Below are 15,355 nucleotides of genomic sequence, written 5' to 3'. Positions count from 1 at the left end.
ACAGAACAGCCAAAACAAAGGTATTCCAAAGAGCATTTTCAATGTATTCTTGGTAAAAGACGCCCAAATATCTCTTTGACAGAGAAAGGCAAACCCTCAACCAACTTGTAGCTAGTCTTCAAATGTTTTGGAGGGATATCCTAAGAAGTTTGTGTCATTATAAAACCCATCAATTGACTTAGCCATGCAACTTTTCCTTGTGATGTTCCTGATCAACACTCTGTCCATGTCAATCCCAAGCCTTCTAGCTACCACTTATCAAGCAAATACATGTAATTGCAATATATTGTCAAGCTCCATTCCAACAAAATCCAAGATATTGAGAAGATCGTTGATGATTCTTTACCTAAAGTCCAGAAGCTCTTGTTTGCACATTTAGAATATATTTTTAATTAATAATCTCTAACAATTTTCCTGACATTGGAAACTGACATTATGAAGGCTATTTTGATTTTTAAAATGGAATGTCACCCCATTGGATGATTACATTTCCAAATGAGCAGAGAAAACAAAGCTTTGGGCTTAAAATGACTAGCAGGTTTCAAGAAAAATCATCAAGCTTGTGGTTGTGCTACCATCATTAAGAGGCTTAAGCAAATAAACAAAAGGCATACATAGTTAACTGAAGATAAACAAGAGGTGCAGCCCTTCATATCACCATAGAAGTTAAATAAAGCTGCCCACGTTTTCAGACACTAAATTTGAACTTTGTATCCATGAGATGCAATTAATTTCTGAAAGGTTTAAAGACCATGGGTCCTAGGTAGTGAACTCTTTGGAACTCCATTGTCATTGTACATTTTCTTGCACTGTTGGAGTTCACCAATCTAGTAATAAGTTTTTAAAAGAAAACTTCCCCATTAGTTGCTCCAAGGCTCCTTTCTCCTCTAAATATAGATATTTCGACCAAGGTGAAAAGCAAAAGAGCAAATATTCCTCAACAATCAATAACACAAGGGTTCTTTGTTCTCAAGTAAAAAATGTTTAGATTTCATGAAGTTCTATCAAAAAAAATTCATTCCTCCTTCAATAGGTAGTCATAACGGGTACTATTCTCCTTGCTTCCCAATTCAAGGGTCCAAAGTATCATATTTCCCATTTAGAGTATAATTCTATTTATACTTAAAAAGGGAGGACCCTTATACCTCACTTGACTTACCAAAAACTACAAGTGTGAGTGGATGTGCTGTTATATCAATAGGTGATGTGAATGTGTGGAGGCTTATATGAATATTAACTGGCTGGTGTGTGTGTGTATGTGTGTGCTTGTGTGTGTGCACGCGCACATGTGCTTGTGTGTGTAGGGTTATAGCAATTGGTGGTGTGTGGTTGTGTGTGATTGTATAAATTGGTGATGTGGATGTATAGGATGGTAACCTCAAGGATGGCAAGCATGTACCTGTCTTGAAGACTAGCATTTGTTTTATTAATAATGACATAATAAAAATTTGAAATGTGTGTACCTCATGCATACAAGTCATATGACATATCAACTAAGTTAATAATTTTGCTTCCCTACTTACCAGAAATGGGCCCTTGTGGTTGGATTGGCAAGGTAAGAAATTCCTAAAATCATGTTGTGGGTCGATCGGAACGTTTGGTCCACTCCCAATCTTTGTCATGAGATCAAAGCCCCATGGATTACAGATTTGAACAATTTAAATTTTTATATAAAAATATAAATTCAAATGTTTTCTTGTTCCCACAAGGTCTTATATAGCAAACTGGCATGCTGATAAGATTCACCTCAACAATTATCTTTATCATTGCCCCAACAAATTTCTAGTACTTCACAATAGGCACTTCAGTGCTAAAGTAGAAAAAACTGAAAAATATATAGATAATGCATACAAATAAAGACCAAATTTCTTCGCAAGCATGTAATTTAAGAGATTACCACAGAAGGAGCAGACTGCTCTGCCGATTTAAAAACTGCACTGAGTGCTTGTTCACTTTCTCCATAATATTCACTAACAATCTCTGGACCATTTATGGTAAACATCTTAACTCCAGCTTCAAAAGCACAAGTTGATGCTAAGGAAGTTTTCCCCGTGCCAGGTGGGCCATAAAGAAGAATACCCCTTGTTGGTTGTAATTTTAGCCTGAGAAGATGTAGATAATTAGTAATGAATTTAAACATGGAAATTTGTAATCAAAAGATCAGATTAAAACAATTATCGACATGTAGAGATGATAAACCTCATCATACAGTGACTACAAAACGACAAATTTGAAGCTTTACAAATGATAGTGTCTAAAGTAAATTCAAAAGTGAATACTATTGATCATTTACCAATACTTTCTTTTCTTTTCTTTTTTTGATCGGTAAGAGGCTAAAGCCAACTTGAATTATTATTATATGTAGTGATTAATTATTCTTATTATTTATTAAGCTTGAGTAGACTCAAACCCAAGACCTCCCAGATAAGAGGCTTACAATTTACCATCGTGTTATAGGCTCTCATTTACCATTATTTTCTTAACATAAATTGTATGCTGATGATTGTATTTAGGGGCAAAAGGGAAAAGACAGCAAGCGTAACTCTTTGTTCAAGCAAGGAATGAGAAACCCAATAATAAATCTTAATGTACAGTTGACAGTAATCATAAATTAGCAATATTATGCTTATTACAAAATACATCAACAATTGACAAGAAGAGGTTTCCACTATCTGTCATATTATTGGAATGAATTTCTGGATTGGATTTTGTGTTCATTTTTTGCATCAACAAATGTTTCGAATCACACTCAGTGATCCATTATCACGATAAGAATGGCTGGAGAAGAAAGATGAATTGTTGCAGACCAACAAGGAGATATATAGAGAAGCACACATGTCGAGACAACCAGGATCAAAGAAAGAGTAGAAGAGAGAAAGTTAGAGAAAAAAAGCATAAAAATAAAAAGGGCCAAACACCACAAAGAACATAAAGTAAAAAGAGAGAAATGAGAATAAGAACAACAAAATAAATGAGCACACAATCCAATCCAGAAATACATTCCAATTACATCAGTAATGCTCATCACCAGCAACTCTTTAGCAATAATATTGTTTTATAAAAAAATTGTAGCTGTGTTGCATAGAGGATCCATTGTCAAATACCTCGCTAAAGTTTGCGGATGAAATAATGAATAATTGATGGTTTCCTTAAGTAAAGCAATCTGTTCAGAAAGACCGCCCAATACTGAAAATCCCATTCCCTCAGAAGGTAAACAAGTTCTTGCTGGCTCACTGTCTCCGCCATTTCTGTCTCTTATATTTTCTGTCAAATAAATCTCCTTGTGTGATTTTGAATTCAACTCAGAGATGAAATTTATATTTGTCTCACCTCCCACCAGAAATCCAGCATAAACTTGATTTGGTTCGCTGCTATCTAAGACGCACCTCTCTGCATCTGCGAGAGTATTACTGAGGTTACGAGAATTTGCATAGTCAGAAGTCTGCTCCAATCCGCAGGTTTCTGAAGAAAGCATTCCATCTTTCAGTTGGAAAAAGCACATCTGACCACATACTGGAATCATCACAAAATTGCCCCTGAGTAAAATACGATCACTAAGCCAACGCACAGCATATCTTTGTAGGAGTTCTTTTAGCTTCCCATCTTCCATAACTGCCCTGATAGCAGCCAAATTAGGAGAACATGGTGAGGGTGTTCTAACCACATTATCTTTGCAAAATAAAGTAAGCTCACTGTTCTTTTGTTGGGGCGAATCATTGAGTACTGGAGACTGTACTAGAGGTGATCTGCTCCTGGTCATATTATTAGTAGGCATGATCTTGGACCTGTATCCAAGAGGTGTTCTTGGAGATGAAAATTCCCCATTTTCACAGTCGCTGCTCCTTGCCTGATCTACTGCAGAAACCTCATAAGATGATCCTAAAGAGCTCTTTGGGATAAGCCATTTGAGACTAAGATCAATGCATTCACTGATTAAAATTTGGCACATCTGGTCATTTTTTGGAGAAGGCAATTTCACAATTCTCTTTGCACGCTGAGATGTACTATTAACGTGAAGAGGGGTAATATATACAGTTCTTCCAAGAGCAGGACTTCCCATGGTAAATGACAGGTGTTTGGATAACTTTACCCCATTCTTAAGAAGCTGCATACAATCACATCTGACTAAGTGCCACAAGAAAAAGGTCAAAAATAGCATAGTTGATAATGTCACAGTTCATAAAGCCTTAAACTCGAAAATGTCTTTGTAAGACAGAATTTAAGAGTAGCATGACCCTTGTTTCAATTATATTGTCAATTAGAATCATAGATATCATTATATAAAGTTCCAATTTGTATTTTGTAGACTGCTATAAGTGATTTTGCAGACTTATATTACTTTCCAACATACTCTACATGCATTTCAACATTGAATTTCCTAGGCGATGAATACACACTACAAGAAAATTATTGTAGCAACGAAAAACCTCACCTTGCGTGAAGGCCAAACAATTGCACATGCGAAGCGAGTCCCAATTTCATCCATTGCACTGTCCTCCAGTTCTATGTCATAATGCTTGCTGCAGAGGTCTGCCAATGACTCGAGTGGAAACATATCAGATGAAAAGTTTCTTGCAGAAACTGCTAGTGACACCTGCATATTCACATTGTTAAGTACATCTGCAACATAATTCTTCGTGCATCAGAAGTATTGTTTCAATAAAGAACGTGCAACATAATTCTTCGTGATTAAGTACACCGAGCATCAGTAGCATATTCACATTGATTAAGTACATATGCAATATATACGTACCGCAACACAAGTGCCGGGGAAGAACGAGTGTGCAAACATGGCGGCCTCTGACATCCAAAGAGTTGCCCCACTGCTACCAGACCTCTCAGACTCCACCTCGACAACAGATCCCTGAAAAGCATCACTTGAAATAAATCCCGGATATTTCTTGCTCGCCTTCTCCAGTGCCTCTCTGATAATACATTCATCCTCCTGTGTCTGGTGCACAATCTTTTCAGCTTTCTGAGAAGTCTTGCCAGCTGCAGGTGAGGATGAGGATAAAGATTTTCTTGAACGTGAAGACATGTTTTCTCCGCTCTTTATCAAAGCAATGGTGACTTATATTCAAAACTTTTAGTTTTCTCACAGTTTCGCTGGCTTGCGCACCAATGGCATTGCCCTAGAAGCAGAGAACCCATCAAAAATCTGAGAAAGTAAAAATTTCCAGAAAAATCCAACATGAACTGTACTTACAACACCAATGTAGCTATAAAACTTAAGGCGACAAATTTTAAATCACGGTTAAGCGTATAACAAATAACAAACACAAGCGGAATAGAAACCATGGAGAGAGCATCGTTTCGTAACCGGACCGTATGTCAGTTAATGATATCTATCAGAATACGCAGATAACAAAACAATTACAGAAAAAATACAAAATACTGAAAGAAAACACAAGCATACATGGAGAAAAACATGGTTTCCGCCTATACGAAAGCAAAGATCAGAAACATCAAAATTAAAACCATGCAATACAAAAGTTGTCTCAGACCCTTGAATATTATTCCGTCAGAAAATTGGCGAATGAAATATTTTGGGTTTTTCACTTAATGTTGCAGATGCAGAGCATAACTTCCAAAGAACATAAAAACAGTCAGTCGCATTGAATTTCCAAGCCAGTAGAAGGCACTTTGGTCATTGTTCGTCTGCTCGCAGTTCTATTCATTGCTGGTTGATTTTAACCTTCTTAAACAGTAAAATCCTATCGCTCGAGTTTGTTTTTCAGCTTATACGGAGTGTAAAACTTGGTGGAAGTTTTTGAGCTCCTCTAGTTTTTTCAGTTCGTTTGGCTTGCGCTGCCTGTTTAGATGTTCAAAAAACTGCATTTGTTTCCGAGAAGCCCTTCCCTAATTCCCCGGAATAAAGAAATTATTTAATTAGATTGAATTCTATGTGTTGGTAAGACTAGCTTATATACATATTCTCGATTATATAAAATAAGCCGAGAGATATCCTTTGAATTTTAAATATATAAGCTCTAGAAGCATTCTCGGTGCAATGTGTTTAGCACAATAAATTCATTTCACATTAAAGCAATTTGTATCTTGTATATAACATAAATAATTTAGAAATATCATAGATGGAAAAATTAAATTAAAAATAAAACAATGTTTACATTTAACATTGTTGATGAGAATTGCATCAATATAATATTAATATATTTATTTATTTTTTATATGCAAAAGTATCTACAATAGACATCAAGAATTAAATATTACATTTATTTAAAATCTATTAATTCTTTTATGTATAATACTATTAAATAATCATAAAACAATATGAGGATGGTATTAAAAAATAATATGAATAAAAACATATCTTCTAAAAATGCATTTTCTTTAATTAAATAATAAATTGTAAAGATCTAAAAATCTTTTTAATTTCATTTTTTTTAAATTGATAAATATTATAAAAAGTATTCATATTGTAAATTATAAATTTATATTATTTAAATAGAATAATAAGAAATTAAATTGTTACATTACCTTATTTTAATATATTTATGGAAACTTGAAAGAAATAGAACACCTTCATAATCATCATCATTAAATAAAACATCATTATCTCTTGAAATTTATAACTCTGATCATAAAACATAGATTTTATTTATACAAACCAAACATACTCTGCCATCTGATCCAAGATTGATGGGTGTGCAATTGGTGGAAAGAATTAAGTTAGTGGGCCTAGCAATGACTGAATTTCAAAAGGATTCTAATGTTTCAAAATCCATACAGCTGAATGCACCGTCAGTAAATCTACAACCAATTGAACAGAGTTTTTGGGATTCAATTGGTGTGATTAATTCTGCTTGGTTTGTAGATAGTTCAGAATTTTGATTTGGCTTGGGAATTCTTTTTGATGGACTTGGATTTTCTAGTCGTGGTCTGGTATCTATTTGGGCAGGATTGAAAGGCAGTGTTTCTAAAGGTCCCTTTCAAGATATGTCATCATCAATTGGTGTTATCTTTTTTATGTTGCAGGTCCATGTCTAAGTACTTCATGCCAAAGCTATTGTATCTGAATTTTGTAGAAGCTTAGATTTGGTTCTCTTCAGGGGTATACTGTTGGGTGATAACCCTTTGTAATTGCTTGCTCATAATATCTAAATATATGTAAACATTAGGGATGATGTTGGGTTTTCTTCACTGATTATTTCCTAGTTGACCTCGTTGAATCATATTAATAAATATTATGGTGGCTAGCCACTTTTGCCTAAATTTTATATATATATTAAAGTGCATTATTTTTAGGTTTGCATCTTGATTAGGATTTTGATTTGATTTTCATCTTTGATTTTAAAATTGTTTATATTAATTTTTTTTATTCTAATGCTTCCAATTTGAAGTCAATTCAATGAAAATTTATGTTCTTGCAAACAAAGATCATACACTTGATCGATTTTGAACTTCTCTCAAGTCCTTCTTCATGTTTTTGAGTGAGTTTGTTTGATTTTGGTCTTTTGGTTTTGTTCAATCCCTTACTTTCGATTTCCCTTCGATTTGGTATATCTTGGGGCTTAACTAGACTTGGAGTCAAAAGATATGACCATTTAAGTGCCCAAAAGGTGGACTCTCTAGGTGTAATTTCATATTTAAATATCATGTTGTATTTTAATGTTGACATTCACTTTTTGAAAAAATATAACACAATTTGACTTTATGTTATGTTTTTAAGTTACTTTATCACTTAAGTGATTTTATTAACTATATAGTTTAATTTACTTTTGAAAATTATTTTATGTTTTATTCCAAAACATCTAAGTTAATATTTGATGATGCTTTGTGGTTGAGCCCACAATGCAATCCTAATGTTGTGAGCATGTCTTCAAATAGATCAGAGGTTAAAGTCTTTGACCAAGCATGTTAATGTGCTTGGTCATTCTCTACAAGTGTGTAAATGATTTGCATTCATTTTGCACAAACTGATGCCAATGTAGAATTTGACTAAAGGAAAATGGTTTAAGTTTGGACTTGTGTGTCTTAGGAGATAATGCAAGTGCTTACACAGATGTTGACAATGGTGGGTATTGAGGATTGGCTATGGAGTGATAAGGGAGAATAGACCATCAAGGGAGGCATAAGGAGTGTTAAGGGAGATGTGACCCCCAAGGGAGGCATAAGATGGACATGGTGAATGGAGAGATAAGGTCTTAGCTAGGGAGGCAAAAGGGGATGAAGAGATAAGGGGAGACATAAGGGGATGCAAAGATAAGGAATTGGGAGATCGTTTATCATAAGGAGGCAAAAGGGGATCAAGAGACATAAGTGGTCAATAATTGGATTGATAAGGTTGTTTGTTGATAGGATAGTCATTGTGCAGGAAGATATAAGGTGGTTTTGTTACATGAGTCAAATGTGATAGGTGTTAATTATTGGACTTAAGTAGTCACAATGGTATGTTGGATCAACAAAATGGTGATGACTAAGGTGTAGCAACACAAAGACTTAAGTATTGTCAAAGACTTAGAGTGTTGTCATTGATTGGTAATTGATTAACAAGAGGAAGAAGTGTTGCAAGGTAGTGCAACCACTGATAGACTAGTATATTGGTTAAGAACAAAGGAATGGTGCAGTTAAGGCTACGATTGATAGATGAGCGTAGAGGTTAGTTGATCATGGATCATCTAATTTTGGTCACTAATGATGTGACGAGACTAGAGGATAGTCTAATAATGATGTGACATGCACACAATAAGAAGTGGATGAAGGAAATATGGACACAAATCTAGATGTAGACTTATAGGGGGGCATGCAGGCCTACGTAAATAAGCACTTATGTATAGGTAGTCACGGGTATTATGTGACAAGCTCACTTATGGATTTCAAAATTTGAATACATGTTTTGATAGAGATAATTTTAGGGTTTCTAGACCCAGATAGTATGAGTGTATATAAAGACACTTAAACTTCATTAGTAAAGTTTTTGGTGAAGAGATTGTTGCTTGGAGAGGATTTGTAGAAGAGTAGTATAGTCCAAAATGGAAAACTAGAGAGGGAAATAATAGACCTGTGCACAAGCACACAAAGGGAGAGGTGAACATGATGTGTTCACATAAACAAGCTAGAATAAAAGGAGACAGTCACATAATCTTTATAGATAATCACAAAGGATCTACAAGGAAAGGAGTGCCATATTCTTGGATAAACCTTTAGTTCACTTTCTTACCATTACAACCATTGTAAACCTTTAACAAGGCAAATTTGTATGTAAGTATTTAAAATCCACTAATTATATCTTAGAAAGGGATCTTAAATCCTATCACAAGGTAGCCTTAGTAGGCTTTTGTAATCCTAACAGATTATTTTCATTCCTAACAGGATAAGTTCTCAGAAGGAACATTTGTAACCCTTTAATAGGGCATCGTTTAACTTGTAAGAAAAGGCTAGTGGGTATATTAGTCTCATCATGGTTTCCATCCTCACATCAAGAGTTTCCATGTATAAATATACTTGTGTCATTGACTGGATTGGAAGAATCCAAAAAAGCAATAGAGAAACTCATGATTAAAAATGAGAGATTAACCAAAAGGATCAAGATGATGAAGAAGGAACAAGAGCTAGCAATAGTAAGAATGAGTGAAGCACTAGATGAGAGATGTAATACTCATCCCTTTCTATTGTTGTAAAATTCATTGGGAAAGTCCTATTACCTATATTACTCTTCCGTAGAATGTGTTAGCTTTCAATTGATATTTGAATGCAATATTTTGATAAGTTGAGTAATTTATAATGTCAGGTTGTAATGATTGCCTATTGCAATGATGATGCTTTATTTTCTCTTAGTTAATGAATTTTTTTATAATGATGTCATATGCCGTGTCTTTGAAATATGTTTATTGCACGTCCTTGTGATGATGAGTGTTGGAAACTACAATTGGAACAATTGTTATGTTGTCATTGATGTCAAACCTTATTGGTGAGACAATTTCTACTTAAGTAGAGTGTCATATCAAGATGATTGACGAAGAGTATTTGAGAAGAAGAGATAACAAGAAGACCTAGTGGAAATTTTGAGTTGCGTGGAATTACAATGGGCACTTGGTCAGTTAGATCTTGATAAGGTAATGTATTGTTTAATCATAATATTGAGTGGAGAAGATAGTTGTGTTGAAGCCTAGAAGAGATGATGAATGAAGGATCAATTACATAGTCTTAGCCAAACTTCAAAGAAAAAGATTAAGGAACTTATAGTTGAAGTCAAATTGTGCTAGTGTCGACCGAGTGAATAGTAGAAGCTGAGAAAATATAGTGTTGAATGAGCACCAATAAAGATAGAGTATCAGAAAAGTTGGACTAAGTGAAGTCAGTGTAAGTCGAGCAAGAAATTTAGTGATGACTAAGGTTGAGGAACACAATTTTGGTTAAGTGTCAGCATTTGCTACTTTTTGAAGGAATTGATATTTTGGTCGACATAGTTGAATTCTTTAAATATGTAAAGTGTGTTGAAGATAAGAATTGATGAGCTGGATTTATTTAATACAAGAGAAACCATGTTTGAGCATTTATAGGCATGGGTTCAAAGAGAATTTTTGAGAAGTGTTTAGAAGGAGAAGGAAGAAATGAAATGATGGAAGGATTCGATGGATCCAACCTAAAACCTAAGATCAATGGCGATGTTTAAGTGACAAAATATGAAGCTACCTATTTAAGGAGGCATAAGGATTAACCTAACAAGGTTAGCAATTGGTAATTTTGTTGAATGATGAACTCAAGCAGAAGGTTGTGAAGGAGTAAGGTTAAGGTGAAAAGTGATTGCTTGAAGGATTTCCAAGCAGATTAGAGATAATGATGGAGACATGAATGTAGTTCAATTAGTGAGTTAGTAGATGAGCTACATTGTGATCTGTATTTGCAAAGTGAGATGTATGTATCATATCAACCTATTGTTACTCTCTAACCATTATATCAGTTAAAACCCTTTAATCAAGGTTGACCTAACTGTCAATTGTAAAACCTTTAATCAAGGTTACATTCTAATGGATTATTCTTAAGTTCTCTTACAAAGCCACTCCTAACAAGGTGATTAAATCCTTTAATAGGGCCACACCTAACAGTGTGTAATATAACCTTTAATAATGTGAAGAAAAAGACTAACAAGTGATACATGCTTACTATGTGAATTTGAGCCCAAATTAGTGAAGGATGCACATGAATATATTCGAGCTAAATTAGGGGCGATTCCCCTAAATGAGGCTACTTAAGCTAAGATGGATCTCTGCATCAAATGTTTTGATCATAATATCTTACAAATTGATGCAAAATGTCACACTTTATGACTTACCTAAAGCTGTGAAGAGAGAAGCACAAGATGTTGAATCAGTCATAAGAAAGATGACAAAAGGAGAACCTAGTTCAGAGAATAGACCAATAGATATCTACATGTTGAAGATGTACAAGAAAGAGTCAATTGAAGATGTTGAAGTGTCTTTGGTATTGTTGTCAAAGAGGGAGAAGTTCAGAAGTTACCATCAGTTACCATCAATTTGAAAAAGAGGGAGAGATTATAGATGAATGAAGTCATACATGAAAAAGGGAGAAGTTTAGAAGGTACCTTATAGAAAGATGGAGAGATTATACAATTACCTATGCAATTATTATCAATAAGAGTGAGGTGTTGCCATCAAGAGATTGTGAAGAAGTTCATAAGATGTATATCAAAGAGATATTATGGCAAAGGGAGTTGTTAGAATTGTTACTAGAGGTGTTACATATCAGAGTTGCATGGATTAGAATCAAAATGAAACTAAGGATATTAATGAAGATTTGATATTGAACACAAAGAGAGTTGATAGAAGCAAGTCAAGTGTTTTGGATTGCATGATAACTAGAGGTGTCTCCATCAATGCCAAAGAGGGAGATTGTAGGAAACTACAATTGAAACAATTGTTATGTTGGCATTGATGTCAAACCTTATTAGTGAGACAATTTCTGCCTGAATAGAGTGTCATATCAAGATGATTGATGAAGAGTATTTGAGAAGAAGAGATAACAAGAAGACCTAGTGGAAAGTTTGAGTTATGTGGAATTACAATGGGCACTTGGTCAATTAGATCTTGATAAGGTAATGTATTGTTTAATCATAACACTAAGTGGAGAAGATAGTTGTGTTGAAGCCTAGAAGAGATGATCAATGAAGGACCAAATACATAGGCTTAATTGAACTTCAAAGCAGAAGATTAAGGAACTTATAGTTGAAGTTGAGTTGTGCTAGTGTCAACTGAGTGAACAGTAGAAGCTGAGAAAATATAGTGTCGACTAAGCACCAATAAAGACAAAGTATCAGAAAATTTGGACCGAGAGAAGTCAATGTAAGTCGAGCAAGAAAGTTAGTGATGGTTGAGTTATCTAGTGATGAACAAGGCCGAAGAACACAATTTTGGCCAAGTGTCAGCATTTTCTATTTTGTGAAGGAATTGAGATTTTTGGCCGACATAGTTGAATTCTTTAAATATGTAAAGCATGTTGAAGATAGGATTAATAAGTTGGATTGTTTAATACAAGAGAAACCATGTTTGAGCATTTCTAGGCATGGATTCAAAGAGAAGTTTGAGAAGTGTTTAGAATGAGAAAGAAGAAATGAAATGATGGAAGGATTCAATGGATATAAACTAAACCTAAGATCAATGGTGATGTTTAAGAAACAAAATATCAAGCTACCTATTTAAGGAGGCATAAGGATTAATCTAACAAGGTTAGTAGTTGCTAATTTTGTTGATTAGAAAACTTGAGCATAAGGTTGTGAAGGAGTAGAGTTGAGGTGAAGATGTTAGCATGAATGTTGATGATACTACATTGGGGGGGTATCCTAAGCATTGGAGAGTATTGACATGTTGCATTTGTGATTGTGTTTGTCATTGATGTCAACATAGTAGTAAGTCTGTGAAGATTGACGAAGTAGCAAACATAAATCTTATTTGTACAAACAAGGATTTAATTGTCTGGTGATGCATGGTTAAAGACATGTTCTATGTTGTGTGCTGATGATGTGGTTCAATGTGCAACATGTAAGTTGAAGATGTATAGAAGTTGTACCTGATTTATAGAGACAAAGTTCCTAAGAAGTAGTTTCTGATGTTTGCATTATATCCTTTGGCAGTGATATATATGTTGATGTGTGGTCAGCCAGTGACTTATGACAATCTGATGATGACATCAGCAGATGTGCAAGTCCTAGTGTTGCACATATGATAAGTTGTATAGATTGTGAACCAACAATGCTATTATAATTATAAATTATAAATTATATTATTACAATTAATTAGGTAAGCCTTAAGGCTGACTCAAGGAATTATTTTGAAGATACGATATAAAGGAAAGATTTTTTCCTTGTTTGTAATGTAGTTGTGATCATTGTATTGAGTGCAAAGTGCAAAAAGGAGCAGAGTTTTGGGTGAAAGTGAGTAAGCGATCCAAGGGATTATTGGATCCAAGATTAGTGATCTGGTTATAAGATTAGAAGGAGAAGAAGTATGATTGATAGGATAAAGAAAGAGGAAGGAGCAGTACTATTCATTTCTATTATTTTGAAAGGAATAATATAGAGATCATTTGGGCAATGGGTTCATTGATCTTTCCCTTGAAGTTGTTTGGGAAGTGGGTCCAACTGTCTTCCATAACTCCTGATAGGGTTTGAATCTCTTAGAAGGGATTCAAAGTCTCCTGATAGGGACTCATGTACTGAATGTTGTTATTGACTCCTAACCAAATCCATCCTCTAATAAGGATTATTTACATTAGTACATCATCTTATGGGTATCATCCCCACTGGGGCTTTCCCTCTGATCAAGGGTTTCCTTAGTTAACATATCTAGTGTTATTATGCATGAGTAGCTTGTTGCGGTCTCTGATTATATTGCCCATACAGTTAAAGTTGAATAAGGTTGATAATTGTGATGTTAGTTGGATAATTGATTCACCCCCCCACCCTCTCAATTATACTGGTGGACTATATATTCTAACAATTAGTATCAAAGCATCAGGTCCTTGAAGGATAAGCTTAACAACTTTGGGAGATCGATGGTGAATCTTTTTAGAAAGGATAGTCCTAGATTTGATGGGGCCAACTATGATAGTTGGAAGGAGAAGATGAAGACTCATCTACTTTGTATGGGTCCAAGTTATTGGATCTTGATAAAGAGTGAAAAGACAATTATCGAAGAAGGGGAACTTGAAGAATGTAGTGAAGTAAAGTGAGATTTTTTCATGTAAAACATGAGAGCTAGAGAATCTTTACTATCAACTCTTCCAAAGAATGAATATAGTTAGGTAAAGTCAATTCAAACATCTCATAAGATTTGGATAAATTTAGAATCTATTTTTGAAGGTGATACATATATAAAAAGAGCAAGATTGCAGAATTAGATATGTGCATTTCAAGATGCTAAAATGTTGGAAGATGAATCTATAAGAAGCTACATTGGTAGGATATTAGAAATTGTTGTAGGAATTAAGTCATATGGTGGAACCAAGGAAGAAGAAGAAGTGGTGTGGAAGATTTTGAAAACTTCAACACCACCATTCAAGCAAGTAGCTCAAATGATTGAACTATTAATTCTTTGTACTAAGGAGTTTTCCTAGGATACATTGCTTGGAATATTAGAAGTACCAAAAGTAGGTCTGAGACAATCTAGAGATTTGACTAGAGTTGAGACAACCTTTAGTGCCTTGAATGTTTAACCAAATTTATCTAGAAGTGCAAGTATACATGGAGATTTTGCTAGTAACAGCAAAAATAAATCTGATGAAGATAAGAAGATTGAGTAAGGTATAGCCCTTCTTGTGAGAAGAGAAAAAGATGGTAAGCATATCTTTAAATGTTGGAATTGTAATGATTTTGGTCATTATGCATCTAAATGTCCTAAAAGAGAGAAAAAGTGCAAAGGAAAGTTCAATCTTATGAGACCTAGGAATTATTTGTATGCTAATGAAGAAGAAGAATTTGATGAAAAAATTTAGAGTGAAAGTGATGATGAGCAAGGGTTTGTAGCTATTAAGGAAGGTGGTCTTGATAGAGAAATTAGAGAAGAAAAGGCTCTAGTTTCCTAGGTTGAAAAGAAATCTGAGGATAATAAACAGTGGTTGTTCACATCACATGACTGGTGATATGAATAGGTTTGTTAAATTTAGGAACTATGATGGAGGTATTGTTAGAGTTGGGAACAAGTAGCTTGTCATATTACAAGGATTGGATCCATTAATTTAGATGGAAGAACTAACACTGATGTTTATTTTGTTGATGGATTAAAGCATAATAATTTGAGTGTTGGAAAGTTGGTGGAAAAATGGTATCAATTGCAATTCATAGATACTTGCACTATCAAGGATAAAGATGATAAGATGA

At 34.4% G+C, this 15,355-nt stretch overlaps 1 protein-coding gene across 2 annotated transcripts in view; it reads right to left on the bottom strand.

Moving 5' to 3' along the window:
• CIP111 (Cam interacting protein 111) overlaps positions 1-5,642 on the bottom strand; it is a 104,229-nt gene extending 98,587 nt beyond the window's left edge. The window contains exons 1-5 of one of the 2 annotated variants that reach the window (XM_089790337.1): positions 5,505-5,642; positions 4,754-5,132; positions 4,433-4,594; positions 3,105-4,105; positions 1,898-2,102 (exon numbers count right to left, since the gene is read on the bottom strand). In XM_089790337.1, coding sequence (XP_089646463.1) covers positions 1,898-2,102; positions 3,105-4,105; positions 4,433-4,594; positions 4,754-5,038 — 1,653 coding nt within the window. In that variant the 5' untranslated portion in view covers positions 5,039-5,132; positions 5,505-5,642. Of the gene's footprint in view, positions 1-1,897; positions 2,103-3,104; positions 4,106-4,432; positions 4,595-4,753; positions 5,133-5,416 lie in introns of both variants that reach the window. The other variant, XM_089790336.1, reaches the window with a different exon arrangement.
• Positions 5,643-15,355: the final 9,713 nt, after the last annotated feature.

Source organism: Cupressus sempervirens, chromosome 1 (assembly GCF_028749045.1).
Source record: "Cupressus sempervirens isolate cs-2001-9-10 chromosome 1, ASM2874904v1, whole genome shotgun sequence".
Lineage (NCBI taxonomy): Eukaryota > Viridiplantae > Streptophyta > Pinopsida > Cupressales > Cupressaceae > Cupressus > Cupressus sempervirens.
The sequence above is the reverse complement of the archived record's forward strand: the minus strand, read 5'-3'. Positions and strand labels throughout refer to the sequence as shown.